This window comes from Ambystoma mexicanum, chromosome 2q (genome assembly GCF_040938575.1).
Source record: "Ambystoma mexicanum isolate Mex_15411 chromosome 2q, UKY_AmexF1_1, whole genome shotgun sequence".
Taxonomy (NCBI): domain Eukaryota; kingdom Metazoa; phylum Chordata; class Amphibia; order Caudata; family Ambystomatidae; genus Ambystoma; species Ambystoma mexicanum.
This window is the reverse complement of record NC_090924.1, coordinates 938,785,268-938,808,778: the sequence shown is the minus strand read 5'-3', so window position 1 is coordinate 938,808,778 and position 23,511 is coordinate 938,785,268. Positions and strand designations below refer to the sequence as shown.

General features: G+C 46.5%; 1 protein-coding gene across 1 annotated transcript in view; it reads left to right on the top strand.

Annotated features, from left to right (window-relative positions):
- Positions 1-23,511, top strand: part of LOC138569863 (ATP-dependent translocase ABCB1-like) — a 217,194-nt gene that overhangs the window by 175,440 nt on the left and 18,243 nt on the right. Inside the window, exons 19-22 of the mRNA XM_069648247.1 lie at positions 16,020-16,124; positions 17,937-18,014; positions 20,923-21,006; positions 21,099-21,302. Coding sequence (XP_069504348.1) covers positions 16,020-16,124; positions 17,937-18,014; positions 20,923-21,006; positions 21,099-21,302 — 471 coding nt within the window. The remainder of the gene's footprint in view (positions 1-16,019; positions 16,125-17,936; positions 18,015-20,922; positions 21,007-21,098; positions 21,303-23,511) is intronic.

The window sequence follows — 23,511 nt, the reverse complement described above, 5'->3', positions numbered from 1 at the left end:
CATGGCTACCCCCATAATGGGTACCGGTTCCAGGTTCCTGGAATGGGGAATTACCGGGCCATTCCGACCTTAGAGGGCCCGGTAATTCCTTTTCTTGAGACCCGGACCCGGTACATCCCCATTCCCATATGAGCCCCCATAGGGCTCAATGGGAATGGGGAGGATGCTAACAACGGGCCCGTTAATGACAGGCCCATTGTTAGCATCCTGGTCTGCTAGCGGGCCCCGCTAAGGACGCCTGGTTTTACAAGATGTCCTTAGCGGGACCCGCGAGCAGTCCTCGTAATGAGGCGGTAGAGGGTTAACTGCGCTGATAGCTCTGCGTTGAAAGCTCTGGTTGATAGTGCTCATTCCCAATTGGAAACCTGTTTGAAGTTGGCTAATGATCCCATTATTATTTGCCCATAGTTGTAGATGGTTCAAAAAGCTTACTTACAAAATTCAATAAAGAAACCGGGCTGTAGTTGCTTGGGCTTTCCTTGCACCCCTTTTTATAAATGGGGACTATGATTGCTTTGCACCATGGTATCAGTATGATATTAGTTCCAATCACTGTGTTAAAATGCTGGTACAAAACGAGGACCCACACTGTTGGCTCGTTTTTATAGAGGTCAACGGGTACATAGTCTGGGCTTCTCGTCATCAAACCATCCCTCGTTCCTAGTTGACTATTTATTTTATTTATTTCATTTGTAAAGCGCACATACAACCCAGAGGCATTGAGGCGCAGTTGCAGTTACAAATCAAGGAGGACACTTAGTCATAGAGTGAAGTATTTGTAGCAAAGACAGGGAGCATAGGTAATATTACATTTACATTGAGACAAATCATTATCATACATATTAATCATACTGTGGTTAAGTGTGCATACATTGATGGCGTGGTGGGAAGGGTGGGCAGGTTAGGGGAAGAGCTGAGTTTTGAAGGCTTTACAAAAGATCCAGTAGGATTTCTCAGCTTTCGGGGAAGGAGGGAGATCATTCCAGAGTTTGGCGGCGCAGTTGAGGAGCTTGAGCCTCTGGCTCTGCATCTCCTCACTTTAGGCACATGAAGTCTGTCCATGTAAGGAGTCATAGTGTGTATAGAGAAGTGGAATTTGTGGATTGTATGTGTGAGGTAAGGAGGCGCTGTATTTGAAAGGCAGTTGTGGGCAATGGACAGTGATTAAAAGTGATCCGTTCCTGGATGCGCAGCCAGTGAGCTTCTCTTCTGTATAAGATCAGCGCCTTTGCGGTTACATCAGGGGCAGGTTGAAGGCACACTAGCTTGAATATGGCTATTCGGCTAGAGGTCATGTATGTGCAGTGGAGCACATTGAGCTGGAATTTGTCTAAATCTTGCATTCCAGGATATATTCTTAACAAAGCCTTTTGCTAACTCCCATTGTTTGTCCGTAATTTCTGAGCCTACATCAGCCTCCCGGCGCACCTTCCATTTTGTGTTTCTAATGCAAGGCCCATCTAGCATGTATTTATCCAACCTAGACACAGGTCTACAACCGTCTTCCAGGGTGTACATCATTGACAAAAACGTGCCCTCCTGCGGTTCAGCAGGCCACTCCTTCCACTTCTAGCCACCCTTGCCACATTCATGTGTCTCAGAAATTGGCCCTTGGGGAGGCCCTCCCATTGTGTCAGGCTGTCCAAATCCCCAAATGTCCCATTTTCATACATGTCGCCCCAGGCATGTATACCCAGACTCTCCCAGCGCCTAACGGCACCTAGATCCTCCACATTTGCGCATACATCCACTGCAATCGGTACATTGGGCGAGTAAGGGTACCGTAAGTGGAGTAATTCGAGCGCTCTAGACCAGGTCTGCCTGCCCACCCAATCTCACAATCAAGGGCTGATGACTACTGTCTGGGAGCCACAAGGTAGATACCTTAAAGATTTAAGCCAAGCAGGTCTCACCAGTGTTTGTAAGCGTCTCGGATTCAAAAGGATGTTCGTCCGACAACCATTTTGCAACAAAGCTTAGCTGGGCAGCCACATAATAGAGTTCCAGCTCTGGTAGCTGTACCCCGCCGTCTTTGTAAGGTGGGCACAAAACATTTGGTGCCAATCTGCATTGTCTCGGACCCCACAGAATATCTACCATAAGAACATTGAGGGAACAGAAAAATGCAGCCTCTAAGTAAAAATGAACGTTCATAAAACCGCACAAGAACCTGGGACGGACGATCAACTTGACTATGGCAACCCCACACAAGGTAAAGTGGTAACACAGTCCAAAATGTTATGGATTTCATAATGGCCTCCATTACCCTGAGTGTGTTATGCATATGCATATCTGTAGGCATGTACGGAATTCAAATTCCCAAGTACTTGAAGAAGTGTGTCTCCTATTTCAGACCCAGATCAGTGTAAGGAACTCACGGTGGCAACAGTAAAGACAGACACAACTGATCACAGTTCAAGGGTGTTTATTAAACTGCACGCAGGTTGGAAAAATGCCTAATCTAAACCTAAATCTAAGATGGAGCAAGCGTCAACCATCAAATGGAAAATAAAGCAGTCCTAGTGGCATTGTGTCATATAAAAAGGGACTATACTAAGAAAAACCTATTGCCAATCCTTATAACTAATACAAAAGAGTGTGGGATAGTATTCAAGAGAAAGAAAGAAGTGTTCACAAAATAATATGATAGTATGCGGTAGCCTGTGTCTCCCTTCCCCATGTTTTGAGCACGGGATAAGGTGGGACTTCTGAGCACAGCACACACTGGAGCTTTACCAGCATGAGCCGACAGTTCTGTACTTCTGTCTTAGGAGCCTCGATGGCCAAGTATCTTTTCTACGGAAAGTCTTTTGTCTTTGAGAGTTGGCAAATAACAAACAAAATAAGTAATGTTCCAAATGTACATTGGGTGATGGTTTCATCCCTGGGTCTTCCCTCTTCTGGGGTTTGATCCACCACAAATTGAATTCACCAAAACAAATAAACAGTCCCTTTTCAATGGGCCCTGGGTGATGAATTTCATCCCGGGATTCGCGCAAATCCCTAGAAAGGTCATTAATGAGATCAGGACCTCGAAAAGCTATGTTCTTTCATTTTCGGGGGCCTGTCAGGTTAAGTATTGAAGCAAAAGTTCAAGCAAAGTTTTTCTCTTTATTCAGGTGATAGATCTTCACCCTTGGGTCCCCCCTTCTGGGCTCAGACCCCTCTCGATTCTCAGGCTCCCTCCCTCGGGTTCAATATAGCTTTTTAGTGTGATGGTTGAACACCCTTGGGTCCCCCTCTTCTGGGCGCAGACCCTTCTCTAATCTCAGCCTCCCTCCGTCAGGTTCACTATGGTCTTCCTCGCTTTCACAAATCTTAATGTCTTTTTAAACAGTTCTCCGTGGACATCCCATCACCGAGTTCACTTTTGTCAACACAAAAAAGTCTCAGGACTTTTAGACTTTGTCACCTTTTTACTGGCATCCCTCTGCTGGGTTCACTCTTGCCATTTCACAATTAATTTTGCTTACGTAACATCAGGTTTCACTTCCCTTGCTTTTACTCGACAGTTTGTCGGTCAAAGACTTTCAACTGTACAGGGTTTTTGCTAGACCTCCTGTATGACCACTTTGACCCGTCTTGGCGGCTCTCCTATGGCCTTCTGGTATCAGTTTCCTCAAATAAGGGATAATCCAGGGTTTCTCGAGACAGCACCCATGTGGTGTCGCTCCCTTCTGCAGCTAATTTTCCTCTAACAATTTTACAGTTCCTTGAACTTCTCTCAATATGCCACTTTGCGACTTTCATTAAACACAGCCCGGTTCTTATCGGTTGTCCCTTTGACTCACCAGCTGTGATGAACCACTTGGCTTTCCTACTTACAGGAGTCAAGACCGGTACCACGGTAGCAGGATTCTCCCTCGCTCTGGCTTATCAGCGTAGGCATGCCCTGTGTACCGTTGACATCTGCTCAAAGACTGTATAGCTATTCTCTGGTTTATGTTTTCTTCCATTACGGTTTCGCGGGTTTGAGTCGGAAAGGACAAGGTTGCTTCTCTCCTTGTCACCTCGATTCTCACTGCATTTCTCCTGAACTGCCGGGTTTGATTAGCTGTCTCGTTGTGCAGTATGCCTTGCTCATAGTGTGCTCTTGCTCAACCCTTTATCCCTGTGGGGAGAGCAAAGGGTCGTCCGGTGTGTGCTATTCTGGTTAATTGCCTTACTCTGCCTGACTCTTGGATTGGGACGTGTCAGGTATCATTTTATCATTAGTTCATTGTCTGTTACAGTGTAAGGAAGTGTTTGTATTGGAAAAGGAGGGTGGTGGAGTTTATAAGTGTTCTGCATGGTAGGAACAAGTGTCTTATGGATTTATAGCCTTTGTACCAGTGGGTTTGATCTACTTAGAAGGGTGAGATTGATAAGATTTGTAAAACAGATGGGAATGACCGGGATTGTTATGGTGAAAAGAACAGGAGGGATTATGGGAACAGTAGTGTGTTAATGCAGTATACTGGGGTTTCGGTAAAGAATAATCGGAGGGGTGTGAAGGAGAATGGTTGGGAGTATTCGGGTAGAAAGCGGGAAAGCAAGGATTCTGGGAAATGTGCTTTTCGAGTCTGATGGGGTTCGTACTCCTAGGGGATTTACAGATGTAGAGGGGTTGGTAGATTTTGATAAGGGAGATAGTTTACAAGGAAGGGAGGATGATTTCGAGTAGCCCATAACAGTTTCCGATATTTTGTCTTCCTCCCTGGTGCAATACCACGTCTCACCTGGGGCATTCCCCCAAACATAACCCCAGGTTCTCCTATCCAAGTGATCCTTTCTCAATCTTTCACCCCTAGAGTTGGTATCTGAGCGGGTCAGCCCTTCGTTGGCACCTGAATAAGAGTTTCTCGAGGCTCGCTTGGGAGAATACCCCCAGGTATCTCACATCAGGTAAAGATGCTTCATCCTTCCCACTTAGTCCTGCCAAGGGGAAAAGACAGAATTTCTGTTTGTTGAAGAAAATCCCGAACAACTTGGCAAAATCATCCAGCACATCCAACAAAATAGGTAAATTGTGTTGCAGTTCACATAGGTAAAGTAGAACGCCATCTGCATATAATGATATGAAATTTTGTGGATCCCCCAATTTTAATGCCTGCCTCCAATGTATTCCTGTTTTAAATATATGGGCAAAGGCTCCAATGCATCTGAACATCAAGCTAGCAATCTCCCAGATGTGTGTCCAGGCTATCCATGTGGCATAATCAAATTTGGACAACCTCTCCCATGCCTGCAGGCATCGAGCTAGAGTCTCAACTAGTTCTATTTTAACCAACTGTAGGCCAGGGTATTGGCCCTCCAGAGTGCCTATTTAGTTTTCCATTGCCTCTAATTCCTGCCATAACTGCCTGTGAAGGCTGCCCATGCTAGCAATTGCCTCACTCCAATCACCACTTTCATGGATTTGCAAACCACGCCCTATCTGTCTACACTACCAATGTTATCTATCAGGAAGTTGACCAGGGTTTCATGTAGCTGTTCCTTAAAGAGAAGATCTTTCAGGGCTTCCGTGGGCATGCGCCACGTCGGGATAGTGGTTTCGGGGTTTCCTCTCTCCCATGTGACCAACAGGGAAGAATGGTCATACAGTGTGCCGCCCATGTATTCTGCTCCAACTAATTCAGCCATTTGTCCCACTCAACTAATAGGGGAATGAATAAAAGGAGTATCCTCTGACGCCTGTATGCTGTTCCTGCCAAGCATCCACCAGATCTAATTCAGATAGTGTTGCGTTCAGGGTGTTGGTTGCCGGTGAAGGACTGCCTCGCGGTGGTGAGGTTCTGTCCAGTGTTATGTCCTGCAGGCAGCTGAAGTCACCACTGCATATAAAGAAAACGTCCCGTCTTGAGACGATACAGCTGCACAATACATGAATGGGGGCCGGTATCATGTGGTTAGGAAAGTACGAATTTACAATACATATTTCCCTGTGTCCAAGATAGGCCTTCTGGATCAAATATCGGCACTTCCTGTCTCTGTCTAGATCCAATAGCTGAAACGGCAGACTCCCATCTGAATGCAGCACCATAACCAGTCCCTCCCCAACGGTTTAGAACAGCATCTTGATCCTCCGCCAATAGGTGGGTCTTTAGGAATAATGCTATAGATATCTTCCTACGGTATAGGTAAGATTTCACCCTATTCCTGCGCATGTCGGATCCTAATCCCCTTACATTCCAAGTCAGTAGTTTAATTTGCGTCGTAACCCGGTTGTAATTGACATTGCCGCATCAGCACTTGTGCAGCGATCTTTACCAATTAACGTATTATTCGCAATAAACCCCACTTTTATTGCATAGTTAACACTCACTCGTCCACAACCAACATGTACATTCCATTTGTAAGGGGCACACCATTGCATCCTCCGTGTGCCCTCCTGTCTATAATAATGCATTGCAAGCCTCCTGACATGAACTGTATAAATAATATATAACAAAAACAGACCCCGGAATGCAGGATGCAAACCATGCCCAACAGAAGCACTCCATTTGGGCACAACCGTAACACCAAAGCGTTCCACTGCTATTGGGTACCGGGTTGATGGTCCCCCAACCGGCTGGTACCAGTCGTCCATATAGACTGGTGTTGTCTGGTCATCACGCAATGGGTGACAGTTCCCGCACCATCTGATGCATAACGCATCTTCAGTGGTAGGCAAAGCAATCATGGCAAAAGTATTGCATTGTATCTCAAGGCTTGTGTGCTCTATTCCAATTTGCACAATCAACTGCGGTACAAGTATTTCTGGATGCTCCTCAATAACCTTCAGTACAGTATCTCCATTATGCCAATGGTTGCGTCCCGCAATGGTCAGATTCCAGTCGAGGTTGAGGTGTTCAGACAGCTATAATTCAAAGAGGCTGAGCCCTTATTCTATTCATCATGTGCATCCACTTTGATCTCCAGGCTGTAATGTTCCATCCACATATTCACCGCCTCTGGGCTTTCAAAAAAGAGTGCCTTCCCACTGTGCAGCACTTTTAGTCTCGCCAGGTACATAAACATGTATTTGAGCCCCAGCTGGCAGAGCCTCGCATTGATGGGCACAAATGTGTTCTTTTTCCGTTGCACCATGGGCATGTAGTCAGGATAAATGGCAAACATTGAACTGCCCCCCTGTATCTTCCTGCTGTCTCTGGAGAACTGAAGATTTACCTCCTGGTCCCTGAAGTTTAAAATTCTAGCTTTGGGAGACTCTGTTGCGCCGAAGCAAGATGGCTGCCTGAGTGCTAAACTCCGGACTGGGAGAGCACATATTCTCCTATTTTGAACCTTTCTGGTACAGCTCTACCTCATCTTCTCCCTGTGGCCTTTGGGGGAAGCTACTGCCCACACCTCTACCGAGTCTTGGAATTGAGGTCCCCCTGGGAACGCTGCTACGACCACCGCAGAGACCGGGGCTGCGGCCCCTTGCTCGACCCGTGCTGTGGCTCCAAGGGTGGTGGCTCGCCCAGCTACTAGACGCTGCGGCGCTGCCGGCCACTGTGGGGGAGGGGCGTCCTGGCCTGAAGAGCACGCCGGGCGTCTGGTGAACCCCTCACAAATACTTGGAACCTGTATGCACGTCGCTGCATCAACATACCCAGACCTCCGTAGCGCCCCAGCCTGAAGACCGCTGTGGGCTGCCCTGCCGACCAAGGGCTAGATCCTGCTGTGCCTGTGGCTACCGCACGGGAAGCCCGGGCGGCGGGGGGGACGGCGTTGGTCCCGCTGGTCCCGGGGCGCGGCATGCCGGCCCCCTTCTGCTACCCTTCTCCAACAATACACGCGGACCAACGCTTGACAAGGTAGGGGATTTGGGGGGGCCGGGGCAGCCCACTCCTGCGTCGCGGCAGTGCTGGCTCAGGAGGCCGTTCACTCTCCATGGTCGTCGTCCTCCCGCTCGCGGGGATCGACCGAGGCAGGCTACCGGACTGAGCCACGCTGCTTTGTGACACCGTCGGGCGGGTGCCCTGAAGAGACTGGCCTGGGGCCCCATTACTTGGATTACCCAAACACTGGGGAGTCGCCCCCACCCGGCCCTGCTTCAACACGCACGACATGCCTCCTTGGGTAACACCGCATGAACCTTCCATTACAGCCCATTCCTCTACAGCTGCTCGGGGTTGGGTGGCTTCCTGGACATTGGGCCCCCTCTGTATATTTCAAGCGCCGGGGCACCAGGTGGCTTCCCCCTGAATGCCGCCATTGTCTGGCTGCCGCCATTGACAGTTCACTTGGAACTGGGTTCCCCCATGGGGGCCCCTCCTCACCGCTAATAACCCTACAGAACAGTGACTTTGGGGTAAACATATAGCCTGGGACATGGTCGCGGTTGACTTGGCTGGGGTGTTGCCCTCACTGGATCAGCTTCATTAACCTAAACCACGCCGGGACTCCCTGGTTTCTCCAGGTGGCCCCGACCATTAACACCGCCCTGATCACTAGAACTTTTTCTACATGCCTGCCCCGTGACCGTACACCACCAACAAACCCACCGATCCTCTCCTGAGAGGGCCTCCACTACTGCTGATACGGCCGTGGTGCGATTCCACTAATGACGTCCCCACCTGCATTGAATCTGTATACGGTCAGTACTGTGGAACTACTGCGACGGTACACAACTATATGCTCAAGTGAAGCCTGAGAACATAGCTTAACCAAGGGCAACCATATAGACTCTGCAAACGGAAGAACAGCATAATCACCTGCCTTGATACCCCTAGTCCGACATTCACTCACAAGGAACGCTAACTCCTTTATTCACTTACACTCACCCTTGGACCTGGAACCCCTTTCACATCCCCACCATGACTAAAGGTGCGGGTGCAGGGAAAAAGCAAAGTTCTCTAAATATGTTCACAAAAACACTGTCCAGGACGGCGGCCGAGCCCCCGGAAGAGGGCCCCACCTCTCCGGCCCCCCCAGCCCAAGATTACTCGCTGGAGTACATTTGGGAGGGTTTCACCACATTGCATTCTAAACTAGATGACATGAATGGCACCATCTCCTCCATAAAAGCTCATATCGAAAAAACAGACAGAAGGGTCGCCGAAATGGAAACTAGAGTGGGGTTGGCTGAGGACGAACTGGGCTCTCTCTGCGCTGCGGATTCCACACTTTCCAGTCGGGTATCGGCAGTCGAGAAGAAAAATGATGATCTCGCTCGAGACGGAACAACCTGCGCATTGTTGGAATACCCGAGGACAACATCACAGAACCCATGGAGTACTACGTGGAATGCATTCTGCTAACACTCCTAGATACACCGAAGCTCTCCCCACAGTTCGCAGTTGAAAGGGCCCACCGCTCCCTAACCACAAAGCCCAGACCTGGCGTACCTCCATGGCTCATCATAGCTAGAATCCTGAACTTCCGTGACTGCAATGCCATCCTACGGGCAGCCAGGATTAAGGGAGAGCTTCTTCTTGGAGCGGCTAGGATCCATCTTTACCTGGACTTCTCTGTTGCCATACAACAAGAGCGCAGAACCTTTCGAGCGGTAAAAACGAGACTCCGAGACTTGGGAGTTAAGTACTCCATGCTGTTCCTGCAAAATTAAGGATCGAACATTCTAGCCAAACATTCTTTTTCACACTCCCGGAAGAAGCTTCAAAATTCATTGATGAACACTCCCTGGCTGATTCCCAGTTAATCTGGTTGGCTGCTGCATTGCCTTGGTGTTACCAATTGTGCCAATGTCAACAATAGCCCCTTAGTCAGCCTTGTTAATGGGGGCGACTACACCTTGCAAGAGTACGTTAGTTATCAGTTTTTGTTCCCTATTGCTATGCTGATCCTCCATTATGTGGTCCTCTTCTGCCACAGCAGCCTCTTTGTGTTTGGTAATTACTAATATCCTAATATCTTCCTAATCCGAAATGGTAATTAAACACACTGTCAATCCTACTGTATTGGAAAACTCCTCGCACTCTCCCCAGTCCGGTGCGTCATCGCCAGGCCAGCTAACAGGCCCCCAGGCGCTGATGCCGAGTAGTTTATTGTTGTTGTGTTTTTGGTGGGGTTTCATTCCTCCGTTTGGGGGTGGGATGTGGGCGGGGGAGGAGGGAATGGGCTGGTGTGTTAGTCTTGACAACCACCAGAGATGCCACACATTCCACAGCAATGCATCACAGACACGTAGATACGGTGACACACCTGCCCAGGCCTAATTGACATAGGCTACCACTAATTATTAGACAAAAACTCAATCAATGTCCCCTCACGCATGGCAGATAGCAGCTTAACCTTCATGAGCTGGAACGTGAGGGGTCTGGGGAACTACAAAAAGATGCGGTAGATACAACTATATGCTGAGCGCCACTGTGTTAAAATCTTATGCCTGCAGGAGACCCACGCCCGCTCTGAACAATGCGAAAGATTTGCTAAACAGTGGGGACCCCAGAGATACTACACCAATTACTCCACTCAGAGTTGAGGTGCCCTTACTCTAATACACAGGAACCTTCAGTTCGCATGCCACCATTCACAGATAGACCCACTTGGGAGATATGTTCTCATTATCGGCAAACTACAGAATCAGGAGGTGGCCATCCTGAATATATATGGCCCGAATATCGATGACCTGGAATTTTACCTGCATCTTGCCTCTGTCTTGGAGAGTTACCCCCTGGTCCCGATCATATGGGGTAGCGACTTTAATACTATATTGGATGTTAACCTGGACTGATCGGGTTCCAGACCTCGTCAGCTTTCCAGAGCAGCCCACACGATTCTTACAATTCTCCCTCGACTAGCAGTACCCTTGATCCCGCACATACTCTTACTATTCCTCAGTTCACGATTCACATTCTAGGATAGGCAGATGGCTCATGTCAGACATATTGATCAGGTCCCTGTCCCATCTGGCGATCCTCCCCAGAACACTATCAGACCATTCAACAGTCATTATCTCATTGAACTGGGGCCATCACTATGATAAAACAAGACAGTGGAGAATGAGGCCCCATGCCCTCCTGGACCAAGCTTTTCGCCTCCGAGCTTGAATCCTCCATCGAAGAATTCTTTGAAATTAACTCAAACTCTGTGTCATCACAAGCCACCGTCTGGGAATCCTTTAAAGCATACACTAGGGGTATCGCTGTATCCAAGGGGAGCGGCATCCTGAAAGGTATCCGAGCGGAGATCACTGATAGCGAATCGTCCCTCGCTAACCTAGAGACACAATATGCCCGGATCACTCCCCTGCCACACTAGCATCTTTGGGGTCAGAGCTGGACAGGTTCCGTGGTCTCGCAGAACGAGAGGCCAAGTTCCTGGACAGCCCTCAGATGGTAAGGAAGTATGGTGAGGGAGAGCAGCCAGGCCGCATGCTAGCCAAATTGAAACGACAGGAATTTGGAGCCCCCCAACATACCGGCGATAGAAAGGTCCTATGGAACCCTTGCTACCTCACCTCATGACATCAACTCTTCTCTATATTCGAAAGTTGATGGCCCCCAAATCTCAGAAATCGACTCCTATCTGGAAAGCCTCCCTCTCTCTGTCCTGTCCACCGACGCCATCATCTCCCTGGAAAGACCCTTTACTCCTGAAGAACTCACAGAGGCCATCGAGTCGTTGGCGTCAGGAAAAGCCCCTGGTCCAGATGGCCTCCCCATGAACTTTTACAAACACTATATATATCCTACTTAGTCCCACATGTACTGGCCTTATGGGAGGAAGCATGTGAAAAAGGCATACTCCCCCCTCACTTCGAGAGGCAATGATAACAGTCCTTCTTAAACCTGGCAAACCCCCCACCCAATGCAGCTCATACCGGCCCCTGTCGCTAATTAATTGCGATGTTAAGATATATGCCAAACTATTAGCCAACTGACTGGCTTTGTATATGCCCCACATCATTCACCCCGACCAGGCGGGACTTGTCACAGGAAGGTCTACATCCCTGAATCTAAGAAGGCTCTTCAATGTAATCAGTAGGGTCAATCCGAAGGCACAGGCGGTGGCAGCCACCCTAGATATGCAAAAGGCGTTCGACTTAGTGTCATGGGAATACCTATGGCGAGTCCTTGAGAACTGCAAGTTTGGCCCAAACTTCTGATCCTGGGTTAGACTGCTATACACCGGCCCATCGGCCAGAGACCGCACTGAGGATAGGTGTTCCAACCCCTTCCAAATAGCCAGAGGGACACAACAGGGATGCCCTTTTTCCCCGCTAATATTTGCCATAGCCATTGAACCCTTTGCTGATATGATGCGCCAGTCACATTCCCACAGAGGGTTACGCACGGCAGGCCAGGCCGATTTTGTCTCCTTATATGCTGACAATGCCCTACTCTACATCCGCTCCACAGAAACCAATCTTGCCCCAATTTTAGCTGATGTTGCCCTATTTGGACACATATCTGGTTTGAAAGTAAACTGTTCTAAATCAACTCTATTTCCGCTACTGACTCCATGCAACCACCTTCTAATCTAAGGGGATTCACTTGGTCTCAATCCAACATAACTTACCTGGGGGTTGTAGTTTCCCAGCACACAGCAAAGTTACGCGCCGACAACTACCAGAACTACCTCACAAACCTGGTCACCAAATCCGCTAGCTGGTCTAGACTCCCCATCTCCTTAGCAGGTAGAATCGGAATACTCAAGATGGTAGTGTTACCTCAACTCCTCTCCCGATTCACCAATCTACCTATGTGGCCGGGGGATGAATTCTTCAGGTCTCTACGCCACATAACCAACTCCTTTCTTTGGCATTCCAGTGCAGTCCGCCTCAAACTGTCAACATTGACCACCCCTAAGGAACTGGGAGGATGTGGCGCCCCCGACTTCTTTAGGTACTGGGTAGTGGCCCAATCTCAATTTGCCTCCCATTGGTTTGACACCACAGACCCCCCCCCCCTCATGTTCACCTAGAGAAACTAACGGTCAGCGAATGAGTGATCGGTTCTCCCATCCTTAAACCAGTCCCACCTGATCCAGACTCAGCTGACCTCGTTGCTAGCACATCCTTAGCACTGGCCAAGATCTGGTCAATAGTGGCGACACCTCACCCATTCCATGGAGACCTTCCACTTTGGAATTTTTTCCCTGATGTCCCATACATTCCTCAATCCGTTGTATCTAGCTGGGCTGAGGCAGGCTTCTTGACACTCTGCGATGCTTATAATCAGGGCAACTTCCTTGAACGGTCAGACCTGCCTCTCTCCCTCAAGCGTAAACCTTCAGCATGGCTACAACTCTCCTCCCTCCGGAGGAATCTCAAAGCCGGGTACCCTAACTTCCCCACCCTGCCACCCGACAAACCCATTATTGCAGAACTCTGCTCCTTTGACTCCTTCAGAGGAAAAGTGTCAAGACTCTATGGTCTACTACAAACTAGAGCGGCCCCCTCCTTCATCAAACTGAGACTCAGGTGCCGAATGTGCGCTCGCACCCACGAGGTGTCTTATTATTCCAGGTTCAAATTAATACAATTCAAAGCGTTGCACAGATATCATCACACGCCAACTAAACTGCATCATATGTTTAATGAATTCCCTCCTAGCTGCCCCAGATGAGGTGCCGACCAAGCATCTTACAATCATATGATCTGGCATTGTCCACATTTGACTCAATACTGGACCAAAATATGCTCCACACTCTCGGACATATTAGAACACACTATTCCATGACTTCCCCCAATTGGGACGTGATTCTAAGAAGCTAGTGGGACTCTGCATGCTGCTGGCTGTACGCTGCATATTGATGTGCTGGCTTCGCCCTAGAGCGCCCACATATGCACAATGGCTCAGGACAGTCACCTCGGCGCATGATACCGAAGAGGCCTGGGGGATTCTGCAACATCCACACTCGAGACCAAGAGATATTTGGCGACAGTTCCGTAGTTATATGTCTGCCTTGAACTCAAACTCAGATGCTGAATCCTCTTCCCCCTCCCGGTCACCTCAATAAGGCCATCATTTGAATTGTGTTTCCATTAGGTCTGATTATAATACATTGTCTAGAACACTACCCTTGTGATTTATACGGTATCTTAACACTGTACAGTGAAGATTGCATTCTGTAATGTGTAATTTGATGTCGCTGAGCGACCATCTGTTATCTGTGTGTTGTCAAGTCAAATAAATAAAGTTTACACAAAAAAAAAATCTAGGTTTAATTGGTGGGGTGTGTGACCTGGGTGGGGGGTCTCTTCTGAAGAGACCGGTGAGCTTATTCTACGGCGATTCCTTGAGATAGTTTCCTGGGGCCCACTTCCTGCAGCAGCAAATTCTCTGTAGGTAGTTGAGTCTCTACCCTCAGCACCTTCTGACAGCCCCAGCACTGGTATGTTGTTCGTACGAGACCTGCCCTCTGCATCCTCAGCCCTCTGTTCCAGCATAGCATTCCTTAATTCCAGTGTTGTCATCTGTAAGGCCAGATCATCGGTGGTGGCGACCGTGTCCTTTAAGAGCGATTCCATCAGTGTCACTCTTTCTGCAAAGCGACCGTACATTGTGTCAAAGGGGCTGTACGTCCACTTTCACCTCCTCAATCCTGTTTTCCAGAGAGGATCGTAGGGCTCTGGGTGGCCAGTACTTTGTCTTCCTGGGGATCAGATTGTGGTGCTTGGGCCCCTGCTTGTACCGCGTCTGTAACCAGATTCAGGTCAGAGGATTTCATCGGGCTCACAAAGGATTCCATAATCGTGCTTTTGGGTTTATTATTGGTGGGTGACATGGCAGGGGGTGTGTATTAATTCAAGTCTGTGTTGCAAGTCGTGTAAGGTGATACAGCCATGCAGGTACCCCCTAATCAGTACTCAATGGGCAAGGGCAGCAGGAATGCAGTGCAGCAGTAGCCGCAGTGCAACACTGCAGAAGGCCAGCCGCCTGCCACTAATGGAACAGGACCCATGCCACAATATGAAGGCCAAACAGTATCCCCCAGTCTGCCTGTGTAGCACCAACATGTGAATACAAGCTCCCCCAGCATACATCCGGAAGGCAGCTCCTCAGTAAGCCTCCAATGTTGCCAGGGAGTATGTAATATGTGCACCAACCACCAATATCAATGCAGGCTCCCTCCTAAGTCCCAATATGTAAAGAGCTCAAGTTTGTGTACAGACCCAACTGCTCCTGTGGGGCTAGGGGGACCCAGTAGTATGTGTTAAAAACATTGATGCACAGGTGGTCAGCCACCTACAACCCAGTAATCGGTGGTTCCCACAAGTCCCGTACTCTGCAATCCGTCACCGGTGCCATGCACCACACCGGGGCTCCTTACATGTGCAGGAGCAGCAGGATCATCTCCTCTAGCCTCCCCTGGCGCCACCACAACAAAAAAGTTGGATCGTAGCCCAGAGCTCAGGCAAGTGGGGGGCAAGGGTGCCCCCACAGATTCAGGATGCCAGCCGGTCTATCTCTCGTGGGATCCACCCCCGCAGCCGGGTAAAGTGTAAGTCGCAATTGGTTGTTCCAGTCAACTATCGCCTCCCCAAATTCCTTAGGTCACCTTGTGTTCACCTCCGGAAAAGGCCCCTTCTTCGTTGGCCGCAGTAGCTGTGCCCAAAGAGCGTGCTCTGTCCTCCCCATCTCCAGGCAGCCTCCGCCTTTCCCGCCTGCCGTGGACAGCACCACAGCTCTCCAGTGTGACCGTCTCACCAGAGCTTGCGGTGACACGGTGACTCCTTCAATGTCGCGAGCAAGTCGGGTTTGGAGCAGCTGTTCCACCAGCGCTGTAGCCCTTGTTTTCACGCCTCCTTCTTACATTCTGGGCCTTCAGTTTGGTGCCTTTGATTACACCCACTACTTGTTGACTAGTTGACTTGTTGACTAGGACTACCTCCGCTTTGTCCTTTAATATACATTGAGCCTGTCTAGTTTTAATATGTCAGAACGCAGTTACTATGTTACAAAATACCACATAGTTGCCTTTAATGCACTTGGGCTAAAACGCACGGGCAAGGCCACAACTAATAAATCATCCCATATGAATGGTTATTGAAAACCAATTATGTACCATTTATTAGAAACATGGGAAATTCGTGGATTATACTGAAAACAAGTTATAACTCATTTTCTCTATTTTTTCCAAAGGCATTTCAGGAAACGGATGGTCCCAAAAGGAGTGAGCAAACATCTTTACTAGCGCTAATGTTCTTTATTCTGGGATTAATCAGCCTGGCAGTTTACATAATTATGGTAAGTCAGTTATGTGCTTATCAGCAACTTTACACAAACATGCATATCTTTGTTTCAGTATTACTTGGAAACATTAATCTATAGATTTATAAATACAGATAAAAGATTACATTTCTCGCTCTTTCTCTCTCCTTCTCACTTAATCGCCCGCTCTTTTTCTAGCTCTTTCTCTTGCTCTTTCTTTCTCTCGCTCTTTCGCTCTCGCGCTTTCACTCTTTTATCCTTGTTCCAAATCACTTCACCCAAGTTCTTTTGCCACCCACCTTGTTGATGTGTATATATTTGTATCTAATTTAGACATCTTCACTTATTATTGTTTGTGTGGATAGCTCAGCTGGTTAAGCACTAAGTGCACATATGCATTTCGAGTGCAAATCCCAGGCCTTCATCCTTCGGAGGTCGATACATTGAGGGCCATTACAATTGGGTACAGAATACCCAGACCAGAAGGAATCTGATTTGAAGAGCTAGCTAAAAATCTGATAATCTCTTAGCTGCTCATACATTCTCCTACCTATTTCCTGTATCGTAGCATTCCATGGCCATTTCAGAGGGGTTTTCCATGTAGAGGAATGATGTGTTAATAGGTTGCTGTAACAACTCGTATGCTACCCATGATATATCTGTTCTTGGCATGTCAGGATAGATTCAAAATGGGTCCAACAACAAGAGGACATGGGCTGAAAAAAAAGGCTAAAGGGAGGACAGTCTTTCAGTACATATTATATTTGCTGTAACTCTCCTTACAGAAGTAAGCCAATACATACCTGCCATCACCCGGAGAGACATGATTTCACCATTTATTTGACACATGGCCATGAAGTTGCGAAGCATAATTAAATATGTGACGTTACATAATGGTGCAAAGATTGGCCATTGCATGTTAAACAATAACAATGGGGTGAAAATGTTTCCCTCCCTTCTGAGAATTTGGACATCAACCTGGCAGCAGTTGAATATCCCCAATACACACTTGTGTGCATGAATTAATCCCATAACAAGCCCTAGCTGTACTTTATCATTCAGCAAAGAATATAGTGAGGGGGCTAGAGGATGATTTCATTCATAATGCTAGATCATTCTTGGGGGTATTTTATTTTTTCTAGTGCTTGGGATGGGGGAGGAGAAGCAAGGCACCAGCTATTTGAGGCCGGTGTTGGTGGCTATAATGTTGACTTTCTGCCTCATACGTAACCATGTCTCTTAAATTGCTGAAATTCCTAGTAGAATATTTGTGCCTGCTCTCTAACAGCATAGATCAAGTGCTATTATGTTGTATCTAGTTACCTATGGGAATATAGGAATATATAGTGACATTCATTGTTTCCTAAATAAAAGCTTGTTCTGAAGTCAGAACTTGCATGTAATTAAAACCTATTACACCAAATGCAATATACCGACATGCACACAAAATAGTTTACATTTCCTGGCCTCATTATGAATGTGCCGTTCTGGTAACAGTCGGGAATAAATGAGAACAACATCAGATGCAGCGTTGTTACCGAACCGGCACACTCCGAGTTTGCTGGTAGGGGCAGTAACCACTGGCAGGCCGGACCTGCCGGTAGTTCTGACGCCTACCGGCAAAGAATTGCCCCATCACCGGCACCAGAACTGCCGGTGATGGGGGCAAGCCCATTCCATGGATTGGACTCCATGGAATGTTAACTTACTGCCCTTGCCGGCACCTGAAATATCCCGGTAAGGGTAACTTGTAATGAGGTAATTAGTCTTTTAATATAATACTATGAGCAAAAACAGTGGCCTTCAAAAGTCAATTTATCTTTCACTATTTCTTTTCTCTTTTTACAGGGTTTCATGTTTGGACGGTCTGGAGAAAATCTTACAAGAAGATTGAGATACGAGTCATTCAAATCATTACTCCGACAGGTTTGTATTAAATGCAAAAATAGGATTGCAACACTTGTGGGACAAGTGGACATGGTAGACACACCAATCACTGTGCGCTGTCCTAATAGTTTATATTGAATTGTCATTAGTTGTTTGAGTTAAAAGGACGGCTTGCAATTATTGTTTTTTTTTTACATTGCTAACTTACCATGGTACAAAATAGGCTAGACTTACAAACTAAATTCCATTTTGTAATATTATTGATCCGAGACCGTAGCAATATTTTCATATACACTGTATTGATTGCACTCTTAGGCCTCTCCGAACAAAAATTAATTTAATATTAGAAATCCTATTAAATAAAATAATTCTTCCCAAATGAATAAAAATATCAGTTCATTCTACTTGTTCATGAAATGCAAATGTTGCCACGCGGAGTATAACCACTTGATGTGTTATTCAGAAATTCAGTCCCACTTTTTAAAAGGTATTGTAAACAAATGGAGTATGCACTCGTATTAAGCATTATTGAAGAGGCAGTATGAAATGCTGTAAATGAGAAGACTCATTTTCTGTGATATTTTGCCGAACACCATTAAAGTTATAGTAGGTTTAAAAAAAAAATATGCTCACTTGAAATGTGAGGGTACAATAGGCCATTTCAAATAACAAGCGCACATGCCACAGCACATCCCATTAGAAATGCGTCAATCACTCAGAAATGCATACTGACTCAAAAGCATGTCTTTTTGCTCCTCCACATGAGAGACTGTCTGGGTCTGTAGGGCAGCCCTATTGCATACATATCTTCATCAACCCAAGGCAGACTTAAAGGATGCAGACAGCCATATGTTTCACCCTCATGGGGTCATCAGTGTGGTGCAGTCTGACTGCCTTGTGATTAGAGCATAAGGGCATGTTTACCAAACAGCATCGAAGGTGGGCTTAAAACTGTATGGAGGACACCCTTCTCCCTGAAATCTGAGCTTAGAATAGGCCATATTAGCTGATGAGCACACATGACGCAGGGGCCATCCAGTAGCCATTCCGAGAGGTTTACCTCCAGTTCTGAAACACTGAGCAGTGTATTGTGAGCATACATATTGGCTCAAATCATACTTTTTTACTCACTACTCTTATATGCTTTTGGGCAAATTTGCCTACCCACACCGCGTTGTTTCAGAATTGGAGGTGAGCTTCTGGAAATTGCTAATTGGTGGTGCTATGGCAAGTGTACTTGTTAGCTGAAATTGCCTAATCTATATTATTTTGAGCATTCGGTGATCCTCGTTCAACCCACAGCCCTTGACATACAACATTTGGCTTTGACCTTTATCAGCTACCTGAGAACCCAACATTACTAAAAGTGGGATAACGGTGCAATGAAAATATATTGAGTCAGATTCAAACCCTATAGCAATGCTTATAAAATTCAACTGACCACCTTCTGAAAAGTATAATGGTAACTGCCTCTTACCAGTGATGTTCAATGTTGCAAAATGCTCTTCTTTTGTACCTGTGTGTGATACACAATTGGCCATCCAAAACCACACATTGAAGGTCATCATTTTACCAACCATGGTGAAATAAATCAAATAAATATATAAATAAAATGGTTGGCAATCTGCACGTAAATGCATATGATTATGCTAGGTGGCCATTAAAGTTGGGTTTGTCATTTGGGGGTGAACGCCACATTAGCAACTTTGTGTATAAACTATGCTTCCAGTATGTTGTGTGACAGCTGCTCTCTGTATACAAATTAAATGTCGAGATTCTATCTACACATCAGATATAACAATACCCAGTAACAGCTAGTTCTAGTTTCTATCCACTTGCCACCATTTTCTTTTTCTGCACTAGACCCCCCCATTGCCCGAGAATCTATGAACTCCTCAGTCTGACCATTCACCCCCTGCAATACATTTGACATCCCTTTCTGGTTTCGGCTATGAATACATGCATCTCCTACGCCTGGAGTGGTAATTGCATGGTGTATGAACACTCTCTTTAGTCCTATATTGACTTTGCTGAATTGGAATGTTTTCACGAGTCACTGATTTAGGTTTGGGTACCTGCTGCATAGTGGCAATTGCCATTCTAATTGCCTGTCTGGTGGAATCTTCCACTTGAGCAAAACTTACCTGAGGCCATCAAACCATTACAGATGGGAATATTTCAGGATAGGAATCATGTCTCTTAGGTTTTATAATATATGAGACATTTAATGAATGGTACATGCAGTTGTTTTCTAAAACTGGAGTGTGCACGTTGTAATGCCCCTATTCCTCATTTGAGAAAGTGGGTGGGAGCCCCTCAGGTAATGCTAATAATTGCCTGCAGTAAAATGCTATCTTTAAAAAGAAGCTAAAAATACCACCTGGCCATTACATCCAACCGTACACAATTTGGTCAGTTGAAAAATCACTGCTGGATATAAGCGCATTAAAGCTATCGTTTACATTCCAGAATAAATCATCAGAACCGCAATTTTGGCAATATTTAGTCACAATAAAATTGGTTTATAATCTGGTTTTAAAAAGGTCAAACTCAACAATCTGTCACAATGTTAAGCAGGTGTCACTAGGCGCTGCATTAAAGAAAGAGTGGTTTATGTTACAAGGGCTCGTTTGTTACCCCATACATGTACATACAGTGGCATTTGTGTTGCAGGTGAAAATGCAACAAATTGTGTTCAACGAGCTGTAGCTGTGATATTTCTCGTTGAATGTAATGCCATTACATGATTGCAATATTACTAACATTACTGTCCAGTTAATGGCGATTCCGCTGGTTGTAAATTATATTCTACTGGCATCACTTAAATATTGATATATAATGAAAATGCTCTTATTCATTAGACACAATGTTAGCAACATTAGGTAGAGGAGCATTGTTGTGTTTCGGCAAAATGCAAATTGTAATGGAATACTTTTCGGATTTCTAGGAAATTGGATTTTTTGACGACCATAAAAATGCTGTAGGAGTTCTGCTAACACGACTTGCCACAGATGCTTCTCAAGTCAAAGGGGTAGGTTCAATGAATACAAACCACTCAATGAGATTAAGGTAACTCTGACACTTGTGTGAATTGGGGCCAACAACTTATTTTCCTTTTTACAGGCCACTGGAAGTCGTCTAAGCTTAGTAACAATGACTGTGTGCTGCTTGTTGTCAGCCATCCTAATTGCATTTGTGCATGGCTGGCAGTTGACACTACTTATTCTTGCCTGTGTTCCATTCCTGATTGGTGCAAATTTTATCCGAATGCAATCTATGGCTGGACATGCATCAAAGGACCAAGCTGCTCTCGAAGAAGCTGGAAGAGTATGTATAAATCATTTTATATTTATCATTTCGTTTATCAGTTTCTTCCAAGTTGGTGCCAGTTTCATTTAGGTGTTGCATCTAGTTGGGTAGATGACAGATAATTTGCTGAAGATTAAAACTAAATTGATTGTGCTTTAACATTAAAAATTATACATTGCTTGTCACACTGGTAGAAACTGTGCAAATATATTAATAATGCATCTTCCATAGGTATTGATGACTTTGGAGACGGAGTATTACAGTACAAAGATCCTTTTAGATCAGGCATTTAATTAATCCTAGAGAACTTGTAAGGCAACAAACACTGCTCGTCCGCTGCTAGTACATTCATTTTTTTGTCTTTTGTATAGCACCTTTCACCATAATAATGGCCCCAAAGCGGTGTTCGGTTGAATGCCCTTGGAGGGAACAGAGTTCAAATTTAGGAGAAATTGGGAGGTGCTATTATGCATGTGTGCATTTCGGCCATCACAGTTGTGAGGGTGGCCAAGACCCTGCTAGTCACCCATGTCTGAAGGGCGTGTGGATGGGTGCAGCAGAGCTAAACTAAGAACTAAACCAAGATTTATTGTATTTAAGTAGATATGTGGGCAGCTACAATTCTAATTTCCGTCATTAAAGGTAGCGTCATTCTTATGGCAGATGTGTTGTGCAATAGTGTTTGTGTTATGAGTGCAGGGTGTGTGAAATGAACCTGTGCCTTCTGCTAAATTACGGAGAAAATAGGTAAGCTGTACAAACAACAAGGTTTAAATCCTGGGTTCTGTCTATGTATAAAGAGCAGTGCTACGTAGCCCATAGACTCAAAAAGGAGAGCAGGGCCTAAAACCCATAGAAAGACTTAATATGAATAAAGTTAGGAAAACACCTAGATTTAAAAGGGGAGCAGGGCCTAAAATGCATAGGCAGACATTGAATGATTGATTTTAGAAACACCTTATTATTGATGGTTTATTTATTATGCACTTATACACAAGTGTTTCAAAGCGCAACCATGCATGGGAAGGGAAGATATAGGGAAGACGAGACAAACAATCTTACTAGGCATGGTACATTCAGATTATGCAGGTGAACAGAGAAGGAAGTGCGTGGGGGGGCAATAGGGACAAGTGCGCCTACAGTCCCGTCAGAACATGGGTTAAGCGCAGAGAGACACCACTCTCATGGGTTGTAACAGAAAATGCAGTAGTGCTGCGGCAAGTGCAGGAGACTGGCTGGGAAAGCTTGGGACCTGCGAAGCTCCGAAGGTACACCGGCAGCCAGTCAGCAAAACTGAGCAGAAGTAGAGGAGAGAGAGCAGAAAGAGGTGGTTAACAGGTGAGGGGGAGATAGAAGGAGGAGGCGAAAAGGAAAGTCTTCGGGCGATTCAGGAATTTAAGGAGACCCGGCTCAAGACAGAGAGGTAGGGAGGCTGTTCCAGAGGGAGGCACCTGCAGAGGATAAAAATCTCCCCCAAGTCTCTGCTTAGAGAAGCGGCTCGCCTGCAGAGAGTTGGAGGAAGACGAGCAAAGGGCTCAGGAAGGTGAGTATTTAGGAAGAGAGTGCTGCAGATAGTGGGCCCAGGCCACAGAAAGCCTTGTGGACAATGCAAAGGGTCTGGAATGTAATCCTTGCAGCCACGGAGAGCCAGTGAAGGAATTTCAGTGCCGGAGAGGTGCAGTCCCTGGGCTTGCGGCCAAGGATACATCTTGCGGTTCTGTTCTGGATGAGTTGAAGAGGACGGAGGGTAGAAGAGGGCAGGTTGAGAAAGAGGCTGATGCAGTAGTGCAGCCTAGAGACAACCAACGCTCCTATCCCTGAGAAGGTGAAGCTGGTAGTGGGACTTTTTAGAGATGTCCGTGATGTGATAGGAGATGAAGAGAGTGGAGTCGAAGATGACCCCCAGGTTTTTTGCCTCGTTGGTAGGTGGAGGCGCAGGACCAAGGGAGGCCGGCCAGAGCGAAAGAGGGAAGGTGGGAGCAGGGGTCCTGATGAGGACAATCTCTGTCTTACTGGCATTGAGGCAAAGGTTGTTTGCAACACACCACGAATGAATTGTGGACAGACAGTCTGCTATGAGTGAGGAAGAGGAAGAGCCCGAAGGTAGCCTGAAGGAGAGCTGTGCGTCATCCGCAGAACACTGACAGTTGGAGGTGAAGGTGGCTATCATACGGGCCAGGTGGGCCATTTAGCCATTGAAAAACCAGGTGGATAAGTTAGATCCCTG